The sequence below is a fragment of the Vanessa atalanta genome, chromosome 29, assembly GCF_905147765.1.
Source record: "Vanessa atalanta chromosome 29, ilVanAtal1.2, whole genome shotgun sequence".
In the NCBI taxonomy this organism is placed as follows: Eukaryota; Metazoa; Arthropoda; class Insecta; order Lepidoptera; family Nymphalidae; genus Vanessa; species Vanessa atalanta.
In genome coordinates this window covers 2,036,843-2,054,465 of record NC_061899.1, presented here as the reverse complement: position 1 = coordinate 2,054,465, position 17,623 = coordinate 2,036,843, and the positions used below count along the sequence as shown (strand labels likewise).

Genomic DNA, 17,623 nt, shown 5'->3' with positions numbered 1-17,623 from the left:
AGAATACAAAATGGCGTCATGACAGTTCGTTTGGGAACCGTGAGAGAAAATGCTTTAAATTGAATTTGTTTCGCTTAGATGCCAGCGGTTTATGGTAATGGTATTAAAATCCGTAAAATCTTGGTGGAATGTTATTAACTAGTGCTGGGTAATAAATGCTCAACGATCGATGGTCCCCATTCCGGATTAATTAGGCTCCCTTTTTTCACAAAATATCTGACTAATTTCGGCAAATCATATAATATTCATAAAATTAAGAATTTAACGGCATTCTAATATTCGTCACGATATATAGCTTTATTAAATTGAAATAGAAACAGAGTGAGATGAAATTACGTTGTTTACCTAGTTAGAGCGGGATGGGGATAGTCCGCAGGCAGCCAACGTGTCTCGGTGATAGGATGGTATATACATGGGGGGTTAATTTATTATTCCATATATATTAAAATAAAAGAATGTAAAGTTTTTTTATGTTTTATTTTGTAACCCCTGACTATTAAGGAGTCTTAACTAAAGTTCTAATAAAATATTCAGGCTGTTCTCAGTTTATGGATATTATATATGTTATTCAAAATACTGATCTTACTTAAATTATAGACGTAATTTTTGTACCAATTGTTAACCATCACCTAGCTGGAATCCACTGCTACAATATTATAAAATAAATTAAATTTCTTTTCATTTGTATAGATATAGCGAACGGGTAACTCGCATTATGCTAAAAAATTATATTATATTATAGCCTAGATGGCCTAGTGGTTAGAACGCATCTGTGCATCTTAACCGATGATTTCGGGTTCAAGCCCAGGCAAGCACCACTGAATTTTCATGTGCTTAATTTGTGTTCATAATTCATCTCGTGCTCGGCGGTGAAGGAAAACATCGTGAGGAAACCTGCATGTGTCTAATTTCAACAAAATTCTGCCACATATGTATTCCACCAACCTGCATTGGAGCAGAGTAGTGGAATATGCTCCAAACCTTCTCCTCAAAGGGAGAGGAGGCCTTAGCGCAGCAGTGGGAAATTTACGGGCTGTTATTGTAAAATAAAAAAATTATCGCTTCCAAAGCACCATTATCTGGATTTTTCTGTCCATAATTATATTATCCTAGCTACCTGGTCCCGCGATGTTCTAAAGCACGCTGAACATAATGGTAATTTCATGTCAAAATATTCATCGGTTTTGCCTGATGCGCATATAAAAACAGCTTTTGAAAGATTAGTAAGAACTGGTACTGGTAGCAGAAATCACCTACCGCCTGCATTTACTGTACACTTTACTAGCGATGTACAAATTGGAGGGAAATTTAAAAACTTAGATATACTTTTCGTCAAAGAGATAAGTTTAACCTTTCTTTAATAATTGATGGGCTTGTTGGTTTCGTGGCTAGCTTCTAAAGCCGCAGATTTCAAGTACAGGCTGCTTATGCTGGGTCAAGTCAATAAAGGGAGTTTTTCTGACATGAAATTCTCAGCAGCAGTCAAAGAGTCAGACAGCAGCTTTTAGTGTTACTCCTCAGTGAGGATATCCCATGATCCTCTGGTTAATCTCTCTGGTCATCCATCAATATATGTTCTGTGCAGTTCTTTGAGCATGGTCGCATTACCCGAAATCGCTCAAGACGATTAACAATAAATAAAATAAAATAAATAATAGTTAATTTAAATAATTTATTTATAATTTCATGTAACCAATGTGCATTTGTGCTATAAAATTTTATAAAGTTAAAAACGTTATTAAATATTTCATGATTAATAATAAAACAATTTCTTCATAGGACATTAAAATTTCAAACACCCTCTATTTTTCGCTACGACAAAGTGTTAAGTTTGTGTTGAAAGAGGATACGAGTATAGAGTTTAAGGTTTCGATCTAGAAATCTAAGAGTACGTAATAGTTCATGAGTTTCATGTTATTCTGTGATAACTCCCCCCATCGCCACTTCTTCTCTCTTGGTCTGCTGGTCTTCGTACTTTGGTTCGTCATACCTACAAACAACAAACACGTAAACAACAACAAATCTTAACATATATTTTAATTTATTGAGTGTTATGTATAACACCAGCATTCATCTGAATTTGTGGGTGTAGGAGGGAATAAAGGCGAAACTATTCTTTTCATCCAAATCCACCAATTCATACACACCTTCATATTTTCAATATTTTAATTATGGGTTGATTGTGCCATATGTTCGAACCGAGATGGCCCAGTGGTTAGAACGCGTGCATCTTAACCGATGATTTCGGGTTTAAACCCAGGCACACTTATGGCCCACTGAATTTTCATGTGCTTAATTTGTGTTTATAATTCATCTCGTGCTCGGCGGTGTAGGAAAACATCGTGAGGAAACCTGCATGTGTCTAATTTCAACGAAATTCTGCCATATGTGTATTCCGCCAACCCGCATTGGAGCAGCGTGGTGGAATATGCTCCAAACCTTCTCCTCAAAGGGAGTGGAGGCCTTTATCCCAGCAGTGGGAAAATTTACAGGCTGCTAAATGCTAATGCTAATGTGCCATACACGGTATCTAAGCTGTTACGGCCTCTGTGTCGAAAAGTAAGGGATGAAATAGGAATTACCGAATCTTTTTTATGCAGGGCTAATCTTAGCGAGATACCCTGGAGCCCCCCAAGAAGACCTACGTGGAAGACGGATTGACACTAACTTTGCACAAAATCACGTAATACATTGAGTAATATTCCTTAAACTTTTGGCTTCTCGATGCTCGGTTAGATTTAGATAAAGTTTAGCAATACTACAACAGTGTCTCACAGTTGAGTAGAGAAAATTACTCGTACTGTCGTGTTTCACAAGAAGAGAGAAACCACAAAAAACTTGGTAAATTGGTTATTTAATCCTGTTTAAACATGTTTGCTGTTTGCTTTATGACCTACGAGTCTTGATGTTGGTGCGTCAATTGATGTTTTACATCAAAATCAAACTATACTTTATTCGAGTACGTTTTTGAAAACACTTTTGAAACGTAAATCCAAAACGGTTTGGAATGTAAATTCTACCGAGAAGAACAAATAAATTTATCTGAGTTAAATACATATTACATATCCTGCCTGAAATCCTTCAAGTATTAGCTCCAAGCTTTTTATCATCTATATAATCTTGCGTTGCACAATGTGCTATATTTATTAATGTATTTTCAACACACTATTTAAATTTATGAATTAGCAAAGTAAAAATATCTGCAGAATTTTATGATAGAAACGAATGCCCCAGGAAGTATTAATTGACTTTGCGGAATCGGAAACTTGGTCTTATAAGCTTATCCCTACTTCTTGTTACCATACAATTATTATCGCTGATTTTATAAAAGTAATCAATGTGAATATAAAACTTCGTTGCGACGTAACCGTAAGTTTTTATTCCTACTTTCTTAAAAACAGGGAGTCTCTAGCTCCAATATTATAAAAAGATTGAGACAGAGGAAAAGAAATACTTACTTTTCCAAAGGTGGACACAGAAAATGTCGAATGTTCCTCGGCATAATAACATCAGCTTGCAGCTTGCATATATCTAAAGCGTATTCTGCGAATTCTTCTATCAAGTCTTCTTCAACCGGCGGCCCAATTCCTGGTACCGCGTATACTACGGTTACCTGAAATTTATATTATGATTTTTTTAATTTAGCTTTAAATCAAACTCTGAATGAATATTAATAATCGATTTTGGATACGTTTATGCAAGACAGCTATTACGATAAGTAACTACTTCAGGGATTAATTGCTTCGCTGATATAGTGACTATAATGTCGCAAATGCCAAGGTTTTGGTCCGAATCAATGCCTGCGTTAGGGACATGCGCCATGGAACAAGGGTGCCGAGGTCTGGAGTCTCGTGCCTCCCGTACTGCATACCCTCAATACTGTGCTCTACGCATATAGTTAAAGTCAATCCTCGATCACACTGTACTTAAGCTCGCTTAAAAAAACACAATTTTCTACCATTTGATTTCTACTGTCAAAGACGGCTATGATACCCAGCCGGCACTTGCGACCTAGGCCGACCATAGTCGAATGAAAAAGGGTGTCGGATCAATGGACAAACCGGAGCACCTACTTTGCGTGGTTGAAACCATACTTATTTTGTTGTGATGTTAAAACTTTGACGATGAAATCGGCGGTAGTAGAACAAAAGTTATTGCTTATAATATTAGTAATACGTTCCTGCGAGGCTATTAATAATTTACAAATAACCTTGTATAAGACTAATAAAAAAACCGTTCAATATATATTTTTTTATTGTAAGAGTATTTTACTTCTGGTATCGGCTGTTCCTCTTCTTCCACTTCTTCCAGCTCAGGTATGATCACATCCATATTCTCATCGAGATAGTTGTCCAGAATTTCCCTCACCATGGCCACCTCCTCGGGCTTAGCCTAAAACCAATTAAATATAAACTAATTTTATGCTTTGATTACACATCCTTATTTAGTTTTAGTGCATGGTAAGATATGTTTGTTGAAATTTAAATTGTTAATGATTGTTTCTTATTTAAAATAATGAGATAGATTGGTTAACAGGCCACTTGATAGTAAGTCACTGCCCATAGAAAAAGGGGCACTGTAAGAAATATCAACCAATCTATAAAATCCTTACCTTCTTTCTCTTCAAGTCTGGATCAGGTAATATTGCAATTTGATCATTTATGTAATCCATGATATCCTTTTCAATATGAGCCACTACGAATTCGCCGCTCGTCGTCGACATCTGTCTACCAGCGACCATACCTGAAAACGAATACAAATTTATTTCGATAACATCGTAAAAGATTTTATTTCAAATACTTCAGAGTACTTTCTAAAAGTATCGATATTTGAAATAAAATCGAAATATAGTTGCTTTCGTCGATATATCTTTATACTATTCTACACTTAACATGACAGCATTCGTATTGAACATATTTAAATGAATAAGAGGAATTAAAGCAAGTTAATTTAAAGCTAACGACGTTTAAACAAAACGAAACTTTATAAAAATTTATTGACCCTGTACTTTAATTTACGAGAGATAAATGTCCAGAAGCAAACACAACACATGCTCATTTAGGTTCCAAACATCATGAGACCGCTAAAACATTTGAAAATAAGAGCAAAGGAGCAAAGCTACAAAATGGTTTACAAAACAGTTACACAAATGATTTCTGAAAATAAAACATAAAGGTAAATCGAAAGTAAAGAGGATCTCGTTACGATAATGGTATACGTGACGTACATCCTAGTGGCGATGATGTCAATAATGATACTGACGTCAATCAGATATAATGTCATGAAATAACTGAAAAAATAATAGCTTCTCTTTTAAAACTTGCAAACGTTGAATACATTTTAAAGAATGTACATATATGTGAATATTACGAAGTCAATTTTTTGCTTACTTAGTGTGAAATATTGAATTTACCTTTTTAAATGAATAACTATTGAAATCTAACCGAGATCATAATTAGCCGATTTGAATCGATCCACGATATCGGCGATTTCTTCGAACGTACGTTCCAAATCTTCACGACGTCTTTCACGTTCTTCAAAACACTGATTGGGATTAGAATTTAAAATATGTAGTCTCAATATTGATATTGATATCACTCTAAATTGGTGGTTAGGCTTACTGAAGGCCCTCTTGCGTAGATACGACCCAGTTTAAACGAGTAAACCAAACTTGGTGCACCTGTTGTGCTTATTAACATTTGCCTGCCCAAGTATATCATAAAAATACTTTTTAAATTCAATTGTTTAATAATTAGGTGATCTACCTACAATGACTTTGCTGCAACTGTAAATTAAATGAAAGCGTGTGAAGATGGATTTATGCTCTATACGATCTTAATATCTTAAAATGTTGTCAACGCTGTATTAATAATTCAACCGTAACTACAATATCATAAAGTATATTTTACTTCATCAACAAACTGTCTAATCTTCTCTTTTTCATCGATCTCTACATTTTCTTCTTCTTTCACTTCTTCGCCACCTAATATATCCGTTCCTTCTACAATTTCATCATCAACGATTACTTGTCTTGGTTCACCTATAATTGTATGATGCTAATAATAATTTCAACAAATCAAACTCTATCAATAACTTACTTATATCATAAATAGAAAAGTGAGTTTGTTTATATAAATATTTGTTAACCTTTAACGTCGTAACTATGAATCGAACATCATGAAATTTTGCGGTGAACACGTAGCAACATAATTCCTAAAAATTTAACTTTTTTTCAATATTTGTTACTAATAATATTACTTTTTCAATTTTATTTGTCGTTTTTATAATATTTTGAATATTTTCCAATAAACCAGTTTATGATAATCTTAATGTCGTCCTGACGGATATCGGTTATGGCAATTGAACAGGTGACCAGCCAATTCCGTAGGACATATAATAGTTTACTGTGTGTTCAAACACAGTTGCACTCTCTATTGCCTCACTCTCAGAATCCGATGGGACGGCAACTTTGACACGACCGGAAAGAGTTTAGGAGCAGTATCAACGGCTTAACGTGCTCACCGAGACACCGGATTGTAGACACACACTTGAGAATTTCTCGATCGAAGAATCCAATATGTTTTTTCGGCCCTGGGGTTTGAACCCAAGTCATCAACGAGGCAATCAAAAATGAACGAAACAATTAATGTCATAGTAATATTCTATTTACATACTATGTACTATGTTATAATAATACAAGAAAATAACCATATATCTCTAACGGTATTTCCGTATCGTTTTCATCTGTGACAATAATTTCGATACCTTCTTTCTTCTTCTCAAATTTGTCTTTTGTTTTGGTTTCACCTAAATTTCACGAAGGAGTATATTTAATAAAATAATTATTAATTATAACCACTATTAAATAACTTATATCATAATTAATTAAGGCTTATTATTCAAAATTATTTTTTGGATTTTCAAATAGACATGATTTGGTGAGTTATAAACCTGAAGAGTTAATGTGCACGCGCTTTTTTGAAAATATAAAAAAAAAAACTTTTTGCGTTACATATAAAGAAAAAATACACGTGCATCTCAGGAGACCCGACAGAAGTGAACACTTAACTATAACTGTCCGAAATACGGTTAGCGCTGTGGGTTAGAGTGAGAGAGAAGCCTGCTTCCTTTGCCGTGTGCGTAAGAGAAAGGGACGCCAAACAGACTGGTGCCGTAACGCGTTACGTAACGAACGGTATCCCATAAGACGTCACTCGTCACGAAATCACTTTAAATATCGTGCTTCCTTAAGCACGAGATTGTATATTTTTTATCAATTCATTTAGTTTACATCATTATATAGGACTCCAAAACTTATTGAAGACAGATTTAAGTAGACAAATCAATCGGTTAGCAATACTGAACATTTCTTAAATATAGCAATAGACCGTCAATGAAACTAAACATCTATACTTATATTATTATTACTTGGTGGTAGGGTTTTGTGCGAGCCCGTCTGGGTAGGTACCACCCAATCATCAGATATTCTACCGCCAAACTGCAGTACTCAGTATGTTTGTGTTCCGGCTTGAAGGGTGAGTAAGCCAGTGTAACTACAGGCACAAAGGACGTAACATCTTAGTTCCCAAGGTTGGTGGCGCATTGGTGATGTAAAGAATGGTTAATATCTCTTACAGCGCCATTGTCTATGGGCGGTAGTGACCACTTACCAACAGGTGACCTATTTGCCTACCGATATCATAAAATTTTTTTATTAGTGATGGCAAAGTAACTTTGTGTGTCTCCCTGTTACGCTTTCAAGGCTAAACCGTTTGACAAAATTTACTGTCCAAAAAACTTAAGCCCAAAGGAATGACACAGACTTTTTTATACGTTAAACCTATCACCACCTACCCTAAAACACGGACAAATACTCTAATAAGCGAGACAATAACACTAAAATGTTCCTCAACCCTTTCTGTTCGAATTACTTACTTGGTGCTGTTCCATCTGCGTTGATTTTCGCACTACTCATTTCACGAAGCTTTTTCTGTAATATGATAAAATTAATGAATTATCTAGTCTAGGAATATTAACTAAAGAGTTGTTAACAATGGTGACTGTTTCATGGAGGCATTTTTTTAATATCAATTTTCCACTTTGACGCAACACTGTCCACCAACGTAAAAACCAACCTTCCTATACTAATCATCGCGGCAATTGATATTCACGGGGGGGGGGGGGGGATTCAATTCTAACATACGATTATGATACGTTCGTAATACTATTTATTTCAACTTAACCGATAATTTTGGATTCAAACCCAGGCAAGCACCACTGAATTTTCATGTACTTAATTAGTGTTTATAATTCAGCCCGTGCTCGGCGGTGAAGGAAAACATCGTGAGGAAACGTGCGTCTAATTTCAACGAAATTCTGCCACATGTGTATTCCACCAATCCGCATTGGAGCAGCGTGGTGGAATATGCTGCAAACCTCCTTCTCAAAGAGTGAGGAGGCCTTAGCCCAGTAGTGGGAAATTTACAGGCTGCTAATGTAATATTCGAAGCAATACATATAATAATTCGAGAGCTACATATATTTCTAAAAAGTTCTACATAAACTTCTTACTGCTAAATAAACGTAACAAGACATCTCTCTCTACGGTAGTGAAATATTTACCTTGCTACTGCATTTAAACTAGTGTCATAAGATCAATGGACTCAACTCATATTTATTACTACAAATAAAACATAAGACGCATAACCTATACTAATATTATAAATGCGAAAATAACTCTGTCTCCTGAATCGTATTTGACGAATTTTTTTAAGAAGCGAGTTTGAACTCCAAGGTAGAACACAGGCTTAAGAAAAATCCAAAAGGAACTTAGACTTCTTTTGCCTAATATACAGATATGGTAGACAGCTACCAACTTCTAAAACGCCAGCGAAACCTAGTTAAGTTTCTAGAAAGTTCTTAATAAACTTTACCGATACAGACGACGTTTCAAAATATTTACTTCTATTAAAAACAGTATGTGTATTGTAATTCAACGCTATATACTCTAAATGAAAGTAAGTCTTATCCAAATTTATCCGATGTATTGAACTAACTTCAACTGCCTCGCTTGGAGCAGCTCTTCCTGAAATATTTTTAAAAAATGTCTATACAACATATATATTGAAAAGTGTCTTAAATATTTCAACGTCATTATTATAGAAGGGAAATAAACTCAATCGAAAATAAATCAATTTATTATATAGATTTACTTGATGGTAGGGCTTTGTGCAAGCCTGTCGGGATAAATAAAAACCACTCATCAGATCTTCTACCGACTCAAGGGGCAGATAAGACCATGGTCAGACCTGCTGTTCTATATGGATCAGAGTGTTGAGCTATAAAAAGGGATGGCTGAAAGACAATTGCATGTGGCGGAGATGAGAATGCTGAGAGCAATGTCTGGTGTTACGCGAATGGATAGAGTAAGGAGAAGTACATAAGAGGAAGTTTGAAAGTGGCACCGGTAACCGAGAAGCTATCTGGAAACCGGCTGTCTTGGTATGGGCATGTTATGCGGAGGAATTATGACCATATTGTGAGAAAGGTTTTGACTATGAAAGTGGATGGATATAGAGGTAGGGGACGAACCAAGAAACGATGGATGGATTGTGTGAAAGACGATATGGTTAGAAAGAATGTTACTTGTGAGATGACGTCCGACAGAGAAGTATGGCAGAAAAAGACAGGCTGCACCGACCCCAAGTAAAATTGGGATAAATGCAGGAGGATGATGTTTATAGTTGGAACAGTGACGTGGACTACCTTATGTCTGACAAATGTCTTAAAAACTAGTTTCCTAATACTAAAAATATTAAATAAAAATTCTCCTCTAGTAAATAACCTTTTCTCTCCCTCAAGTAGTTCTCCATCTCTATCTGTCCCGCTCTCTCGACGGAAGGTGAACGTTGGATTTTGCCAATAACTGGCATGTTCAATTTACCACTTAATCTCGCTGATTGGGACACGTGATCATTTATAAGATTCACCTTGTGAAGGTTCTTAGAGTCTTGCCAATAATCTTCTAACATTGACTAGGAAATAAAATTATAAATAATTGGATATTTTTTCATGTGATTACGTACATAAACTTGGGGGTAGGGTTTTGTTCAAGTCCATCTGGGTACCACCTGCTCATCAGATATTCTTCCACTAAACAGCAGTATCAGTAGTTCTGGTTCGAAGGATGAGTAAGCTTACAGGAACAAGGGACATAACATCTTAGCTCACAAGGTAGGTTGCGAATTGGCGATGTAAGGAATTCATATTTCTTACAGCGCCATTATGGGTGGTGATGACCACCTACCATTAGGTGGCTCAATTGTTCATCCGCCTACGTATACCATAAAAAATAAACGAGTTGGAGTAACTTAGTATAGAGAAGCGGTTTGAGTTTAAACTAGGTATAACAAAGAGCTGGTTGACATTGAAAATGATATTTGCGAATTTAGAATATAACGCATCACTTCTATGCATAAGGAAGGAACATATAATTCTTCCTATATATCAACGTTCACTGTTCTTAAACATTGTGACTCCGAGGTAGAGCTTACACAATTATCCTGCCAAACATCAATACTCTCGTTTTTCTTTGTTCGGGTTTGATAAGCGAGTGAGGAACAAGCACGGGGCAATATTATATCTCAGAGCTCATGTTTAGGGGCGCATTCGTTTCTTGCTATCCACGATCGAAGTTGACCACTCACTATTGAGAGTCTCAATTCTCAAATGCCTACCAAAAATACTTCAAAAACTCTATAAAGTCGAACATTTATTGATACTACCGGTATTTTTTTCGTAAATGATACCCTCCTATTTATCCCTATTTAGTTAAATATAATACTTACATCAGTATCTGTGTGCTCTTCTAATATTTGTGGCTGCTCCTCTTCCTCGACAGGAGTTTCAGGTTTCGGTGCTTCACCTAGTTTTAAAAAGAATTTTAAAATAATATTCAGGTACCATCACATATTATACAATTCATTACATGGGAGAGCCGAGATGACCCAGAAGATGGAAGACGCGAAATTTAACCTACCATCACTGAACTTCAAATTATGATACAATGAATAATATATTCTATATATATACAAATAATAAGTTGGTGGATGGACAAATGGGCCAACTGATGGTAAATGGGCACCACCGCCCATAGACGTTGCCGTCGTAAGAAATTTTTACCACTCCTTATATCTCCAACCTTGGGAACTAAGTTGTTATGACAACATCACATACATTACTCTGATCCCAATGTAAGTAGCTAAAGCACTTGTGTTATGGAAGATCAGAAGTAACGACGGTACCACAAACACCCAGACTCCAGACAACATAGAAAATTAATGAACTTTTTCTACATCGATTCGGCCGGGAATCGGACCCGGGATCTCGGAGTGGCGTACCCATGAAAACCGGTGTACACACTACTCGACCATGGAGGTCGTCATCGTCCCTTGTGCCTTACTCACCCTTCAAACCGAAACACAACAATTAAAAGTATTTCTGTTTGGCGGGCTTGCATAAAGACCTACCAAATATATGTACAAGAACATGAAACTAACGTTAATCCTGCCCGTGGTCTAAATATAAAGCATGTCAAATTGTGTCAATACACTAAAACCTTCGAAACTCTATACTAAAGTCTATACAGTACATAGATAACCTTCCCGATATCCATTGAAATACTTCACATCCTTAGAAGCGTCCATGCGCGCCAGAAATTTGTACATAACCAGGAAATCTTGAACCGGTATTGCTGCTGATCCACCGTCAGGTTCCTTGGTCAGCGTCTCGCAGAGTAGGATCATGGTGTGTGTGAGTGTCTAGTTAAAAAATATCGATAATATAATAGATATATTAATCAATTTATAAACGTTTACGATAATAAAAATTAAGGAATATGTTGAATTAGAATAAGTTGTAAAATTATCTATGTCCAAATCTCATTGTCTTTGATTACTTGACAGTTTTAGGCTATGCTAGAGCAAGGCCTCTATGCCGGAAAAACACGTAGGAATACCTAGTTCCACGGCGTAATCAGAAGTTAAATAAGACAATACTTAAAAGTTAATAACATTACAAAAAACAAAAAAAATAATCAATGTCATACCAGATTCGGTAAATAAAAAATATACAGAATTTTCGTTGATGCTCATTTTCGGCAAAAGCCACATGTATTTTAATAAGTAAAAGAGGAGTAACTAAATACCTACTGAGGTTTCAAACCGGAAATATAAATAACGATTCAAGAGTGCTAAAATAAAATCGGTGAAACTACAGGAATTTCAGTTATTAAATAAAGACCATACATTTTAGAGTCAATTTAATGGCATAAATATAGAGCCGAAAATATGCTCCAAACCTTCCCAAAAGGAGAGGAGGCCTTAGCCCAGAAGTGGGTCATTTACAGGCGGTTAATGTTAAATAAAAAATAAATAATTGTCCGAGCTGCCCGTGGGCCTTAAATCAAATTTACTATTAATCTATATACATCGTCAAAAAACCAGAAAAAAATTAATTTAAAACATTATTACTTTAAAGAAAAACTGTTTTGCTCACTTACTATTTAAATAACAATTGCACCATTAAGAAAATTGTGAAAATTTTACTAAAACAAGAACGACATACCTTTGTTAGCAAGCCTCCAGCAACAGCGATGAAATGTAAAAATGGTACTGAACTTTCCCTTAGATACACTTCACACAAACAGAATATCCGCCTTAGTTCGTGAGGATCAAGGCAGAAACCGTCCCATGCTTTACGCACAACCGGCAGAGGCACGTCTGATACACCAGTCAGCTGAAATAAGCATTATATGTTTTAATGCTTTACAAGATGGCGATGGTGTAGTCCTGAATCTTCGGCTACGGCGGCAAATCTCAAACGAGATTATCCAATTACGCAGGACATATTTTAGTGCACAAGTGTGTGCAAACATGGATGTACTCTCATATGTCATATATATGCATCATCTATATAATCAATACAAGATTATATAGATGACAAAAAATCGTGGTGCTAATACTTGTTGACTTCCAGGCATAACAAACAAGCCTCATATCTTGTCACTAGGTAACGAGTCAGTGTAATAAGTATTTGAAACTCTGAGATATCCCCATGTCTAAAATACGTGAATCTGTACCGAAGATTGTGTGTGATTGGAAACATTGAGAAAAAAAACTGCACGCGTTGGAATAAACTCTGCTACACATACAAGGTTCAAACTGTCTTCTCAAGAGGAGAGGAGATATTAGCTCAGCATGGAACGTACAAGATATTACTTTAATTTTATGCTATATCTGAATCATTACAGAGGCGAAAGATTAAGACGATATAATAAGGTATATGAACTGTATCTTATAATGAGCAAAAACTAAAATAATTGGCAATTTCTGGTCATTAAACAATTTTTAAAAGCTCCAAATTTAAGTAAGGCAATAATAAATGTACCTGATTAGCCAAAACCTTCAAGCATCCTCTGGTAAGACCACCCTCAGTGCTGTATATGGGGTACTCCAATCTTAACTTCACTGGGGGTGGGCGGTTCTGCGCAAGCGCTGTGAAGTACTCATAGGACCAACGGAGAAGGTCGTATGGCTGGGTTTTTATAGCTGCTGTAAAGAGGAAATAAAAATTGAAAATCTAAGCAAGCACAACTGAGTTATCCTTGATGCCTTAGCCCAACAACTAAAGACTGTTGCTTTATATAGTAATATGATCATGTAACTAATAAGGTTTCTTCACTTAAGAAGTACTTCGCTTATTTTTAAGAATAGAAAAATATATGAATAAAAATCAATAGATGTATAATAAAAATTATAAGTAATAAATAAATTGTTTTCTTTTTTTTTCTATAGGTGCCAAACGGGCAGAAGGGCAGAAGGGCAGGCACCTGATAGTAAGTGGTGACCATCGCCAATATACCTGCAACGTAGGGGGAATTGCGAATACGTTGTCGGCCTAGAAAGAATATTAGATATTTGTACTATTTATAAATAACTAGTTGTCGCCCGCGGCTTGGCTTGGTTTATAGAGATTGAACATCTGGCTTTAGGAACAAATAAGGAGCCTATATCCTTCTTTGGTGCTTCAGTTTACTTCATACGAAATTAATTGTATTAAATAGAAATATGGGACAATACTGGCAAAAAAAAATGCAACAACTTCAAAGAAAACAAAATAAAATAATTAAAATACTTTTTCGATATCCACCCTTGACATCAACAACTACACTTTACAACCAAACAAATATTATGAACTTACGACAACTTTACGTGTATAATTCTTGTATTCTTATTAGAAAAATTATTAATAAATCGCTACATTCAGATTTGACGTTTATAAAACAAAGCAGTAAACGCAGCACCCGTAGACCAAGCTTATTAGTTCTCCCAGAAATTAGAACCAAATTTGCAAAAAAATATTACTTTCGATGGAGCACAACTTTACAGAATACTTTTGTAGCGATTGTTACATTTATCATAATGTTCTCATGTAAGTGAATCTGTCTTTTTGAGAATAAATTCTTAAGCCTAGAAATTTCATCAATATTGGCTCAGCTCATATCGGTATAAATAAAATCACATTATCTGAAGCACAATTTACCAAGTTCAAGAGGTACGGGTTTTAATAACCCAGATCTGGAAACCTGGTAAACCACAACCTTATAAATGAACTTACCTTTACAATACTTCTTGAGGATGTACGGAAACTTCGGCGGAATAACGATCTGCTGGGAACAGTACATCTGCTCTATGAGTTCCGGCATCTTGGATTTTACTTAGAACCTAAAATGTTCAAAATTTGAGATGAATAAGTCTAGTAGTCATAGAAGAATTTGATGGGCTAGGTGTATCCAAAATTTCTAGATTTTTTAAACAATTCTACTTTTGCATTTAAAATATTATTTAAGATGATAAGGTGTAACGTCCTTGAGCCTAAAACTAGAAAGAATGTTCGAAGTATCGCCAAATTCTAAAACATTAATGAAAAATAAAAAAATCTATGTATCTAAATAGTTGCTATGTTTTAATTCATGTATTAATTAAAAGCTTAATTTGTATTGGAAGGTATTAAGTTCAGTACTGTAATTTTTATGAACGCGTGGTATAGTGGCAAGTCTTCCCAAAATCGCACCTTCGATTTTTTCTTAGGGGAAAAATTAACAAGCTTGTTTCAATGATTAAGAGAAAATAATTCTTTTATTATCATTAAAGCATATTTTTTATTTTTAAACATGATACATCGTAATTCTTTATTATAACCTAAAAATATCCCCTAAACGAAAAAATTTAAAGTGATTTTTTTCGCAATTGCATTTTTATTACTAAATTTATATAACACTTGTAAATAACTCAATAATAAAGTGTAATCCTGATAATTTCGATAAAAGATAATATTAAAGAACTCACCTCGTCAAAATTGCACCCAAGTTTGTTATAACAGTTACCATAGCAACGCGTTAAGGTTGACGTTTGAGATATCCGCAGATTATTTGGACACGAAGCTAGAATGGTCGATTTGGCAGAATCATTCTTTGTGCAAAACACTGAGTGCTTAATTAGTGCTTAACTTAATACTTTTAAATTAAATTTACGGTTAAATACGGTCGGACTGGAAAGGTCAAGGTTCTCTTAGGCGAGCGAACTTGCAGTCTGATCGGAGACAATACGCGTATGGTTTTGAGGGTATGTAGGACGGGTGCTCTCGGCGCCTCCCTAGATTTGGCGTCTGGGCCCCTCCCTAACGCCGGCACTGTCAGTTAGTGTATACCTAATACTCTGCAAACATTTGAGTGATTCTTTCCTAATGACAATTCTAGCTTCATAGTGGTGAATAATGCGGGCATTAATACGTCAGAATATGGTGAAATTAACCGGTCAGGTTAACACTAGAAGGATAAGGGCATACATAGAAGTTTTTATATAGATTAGGCTAAAAGGTAAATAGGCTACCTTGTGGCAATAGTAAGTGTCCCTCCCATCGCTAATTTGACTCCAACCTTGAGAACTAATTATAGGGCTCAATTAAGGATCGTGTTCCAACACATAAATTAAGCAATAATTATGAATACTAAAACCATTGTAGGAAATATGGTTATTTAAAAAAGCAACTATGCGAGTTTCTTGCCGTTTCTTCTCGCTGGAGGCTACTTTCCGAAACGGTGGTAGAGTTGAAATATTGAAGATTCAAGCATTATTTATTAGACTATAATAGATTTGATTTTAATTTATTTTATAAGATGTCATGGACCCTTCTATCTGTAGTTACACAGGATCTCTTGCGGCCTGGACTCAAATGGGTAGTTCGCAGACGGGCTTCCATAAGGGATGAAAACCAAAAAACCCTTGCAACAATTAGTTAATTTGATTGATATTCATACTATTTTTTAATAAATATATACTTATGCATGTTTTTTTTAAATGTTTTACATAGAACCGAATAGTTGTATTACCATAAAAGTAAAAATATCTTAAAAGGTTCAGTATCCAGATAGAGGGCGATAACGTGCATATTTTAAATTGATTATAGCGTCGTAAGATGTTGTCAATCTCAAGGAACACCAGCCAATGCAGGACATGTTACAGTGCGTAAGTGTGTGTGTGCAAACTCAGGTGAACTCTCCCTTCCCTAACTCTTATTATCCGATGGGATGGAAAATCCGAACGGAAAGAGTTGAGACGCAAGTCCAACGACTCTATTTGCTTTCCGCGTCATGTACATACTTCCAAATTCCAGTCTCTGGGTTGTTACTGAAAATGATTCGTCAGAAAAACCAATCTTTTTTTAATGGCTCGATCTGGGACTTGAAACCAGAACCTCGGGATCTGTGCTCATATATCCAGCCACTAGACCAAGGAGGCAATCAAATTACAGCTATTACCCGCATAATCTGTCTCTGCCTCTTTTCATAGAATTAATTTTGTCTATTCTAAATCGCTTTAGAGAATCAGAAAAGTAACAAAATTGTATTACGTATAATTTATTCAAGTAGATTTTAAAAGGCAATTTGAACCGTCTTTATGCAAGTTTGTAATAAATGTAAAGGTCTCGGTATCTGTTTCGCAGGCAAATAGCTTAATCAGCGATCTAATTAAACGCCTAGCCACTTTATTAAACGGTGCTGTTCAATCAGCTGCCTGAATGACACTCAGCGAATTCATCTTCCGTTCATAGAATAGTGTAACTTGTTCTAGAGCCTCCTCTTTTTAAATTTTTTTAAAAACGCCCGACTCTCTAACTTTGGTTGTCGGTCTAACCCCTAACCTAAAATGCTCCGTCCCTGGGATATTAGCAAAAATAAATATTGTAATTCTAATTGCTCGTACGCATGTTTATATCACAAAGAAAGTATTGTTTTTGATATACCGAAAATACCGGAAAGAAAATCATATATTTATATATTCCACTAATCATATATATATATGTTAAAAATATAAGTAGTTTATATATGTTATTGTACTATGTTATCTATAGAGTATTGTCTTGTTTCACTTATAATTTACGTCATATTCTGAATATTTCTAGAAAGTTCTCCGGCATTGACTTTACTCTACTCATCTGGGCTCTGGTGTAACCATATATGGTTAAAAAAGAGAAAATCAATTATAATATTCCTTACAGTTCT

At 35.4% G+C, this 17,623-nt stretch overlaps 1 protein-coding gene across 1 annotated transcript; it reads right to left on the bottom strand.

Annotated features, from left to right (window-relative positions):
* Positions 1-1,865: 1,865 nt before the first annotated feature.
* LOC125075030 lies at positions 1,866-15,444 on the bottom strand. Its single transcript, XM_047686577.1, has 16 exons — positions 15,408-15,444; positions 14,677-14,783; positions 13,447-13,610; positions 12,625-12,795; positions 11,660-11,819; positions 10,848-10,924; positions 9,845-10,034; positions 9,057-9,085; positions 7,936-7,990; positions 6,709-6,807; positions 5,910-6,040; positions 5,445-5,544; positions 4,613-4,743; positions 4,273-4,392; positions 3,459-3,613; positions 1,866-1,990 (listed from the first exon to the last, which is right to left on the bottom strand). The coding sequence occupies exons 2-16, from the start codon at positions 14,762-14,764 to the stop codon at positions 1,915-1,917; spliced, it is 1,746 nt and encodes a 581-aa protein (XP_047542533.1). The 5' UTR covers positions 14,765-14,783; positions 15,408-15,444; the 3' UTR covers positions 1,866-1,914.
* Positions 15,445-17,623: the final 2,179 nt, after the last annotated feature.

Excerpts from the sequence above, each read along its gene's own strand:
- LOC125075030 (XM_047686577.1), bottom strand. The coding sequence starts at position 14,764 with ATGCCGGAACTCATAGAGCAGATGTACTGTTCCCAGCAGATCGTTATT. Across the intron at positions 4,744-5,444 it reads ATCGGCTAATTATGATCTCG|GTATGGTCGCTGGTAGACAG; the intron begins GTTAGATTTCAA and ends ATTCGTTTTCAG. Across the intron at positions 4,393-4,612 it reads CAGACTTGAAGAGAAAGAAG|GCTAAGCCCGAGGAGGTGGC; the intron begins GTAAGGATTTTA and ends AATTGGTTTTAG.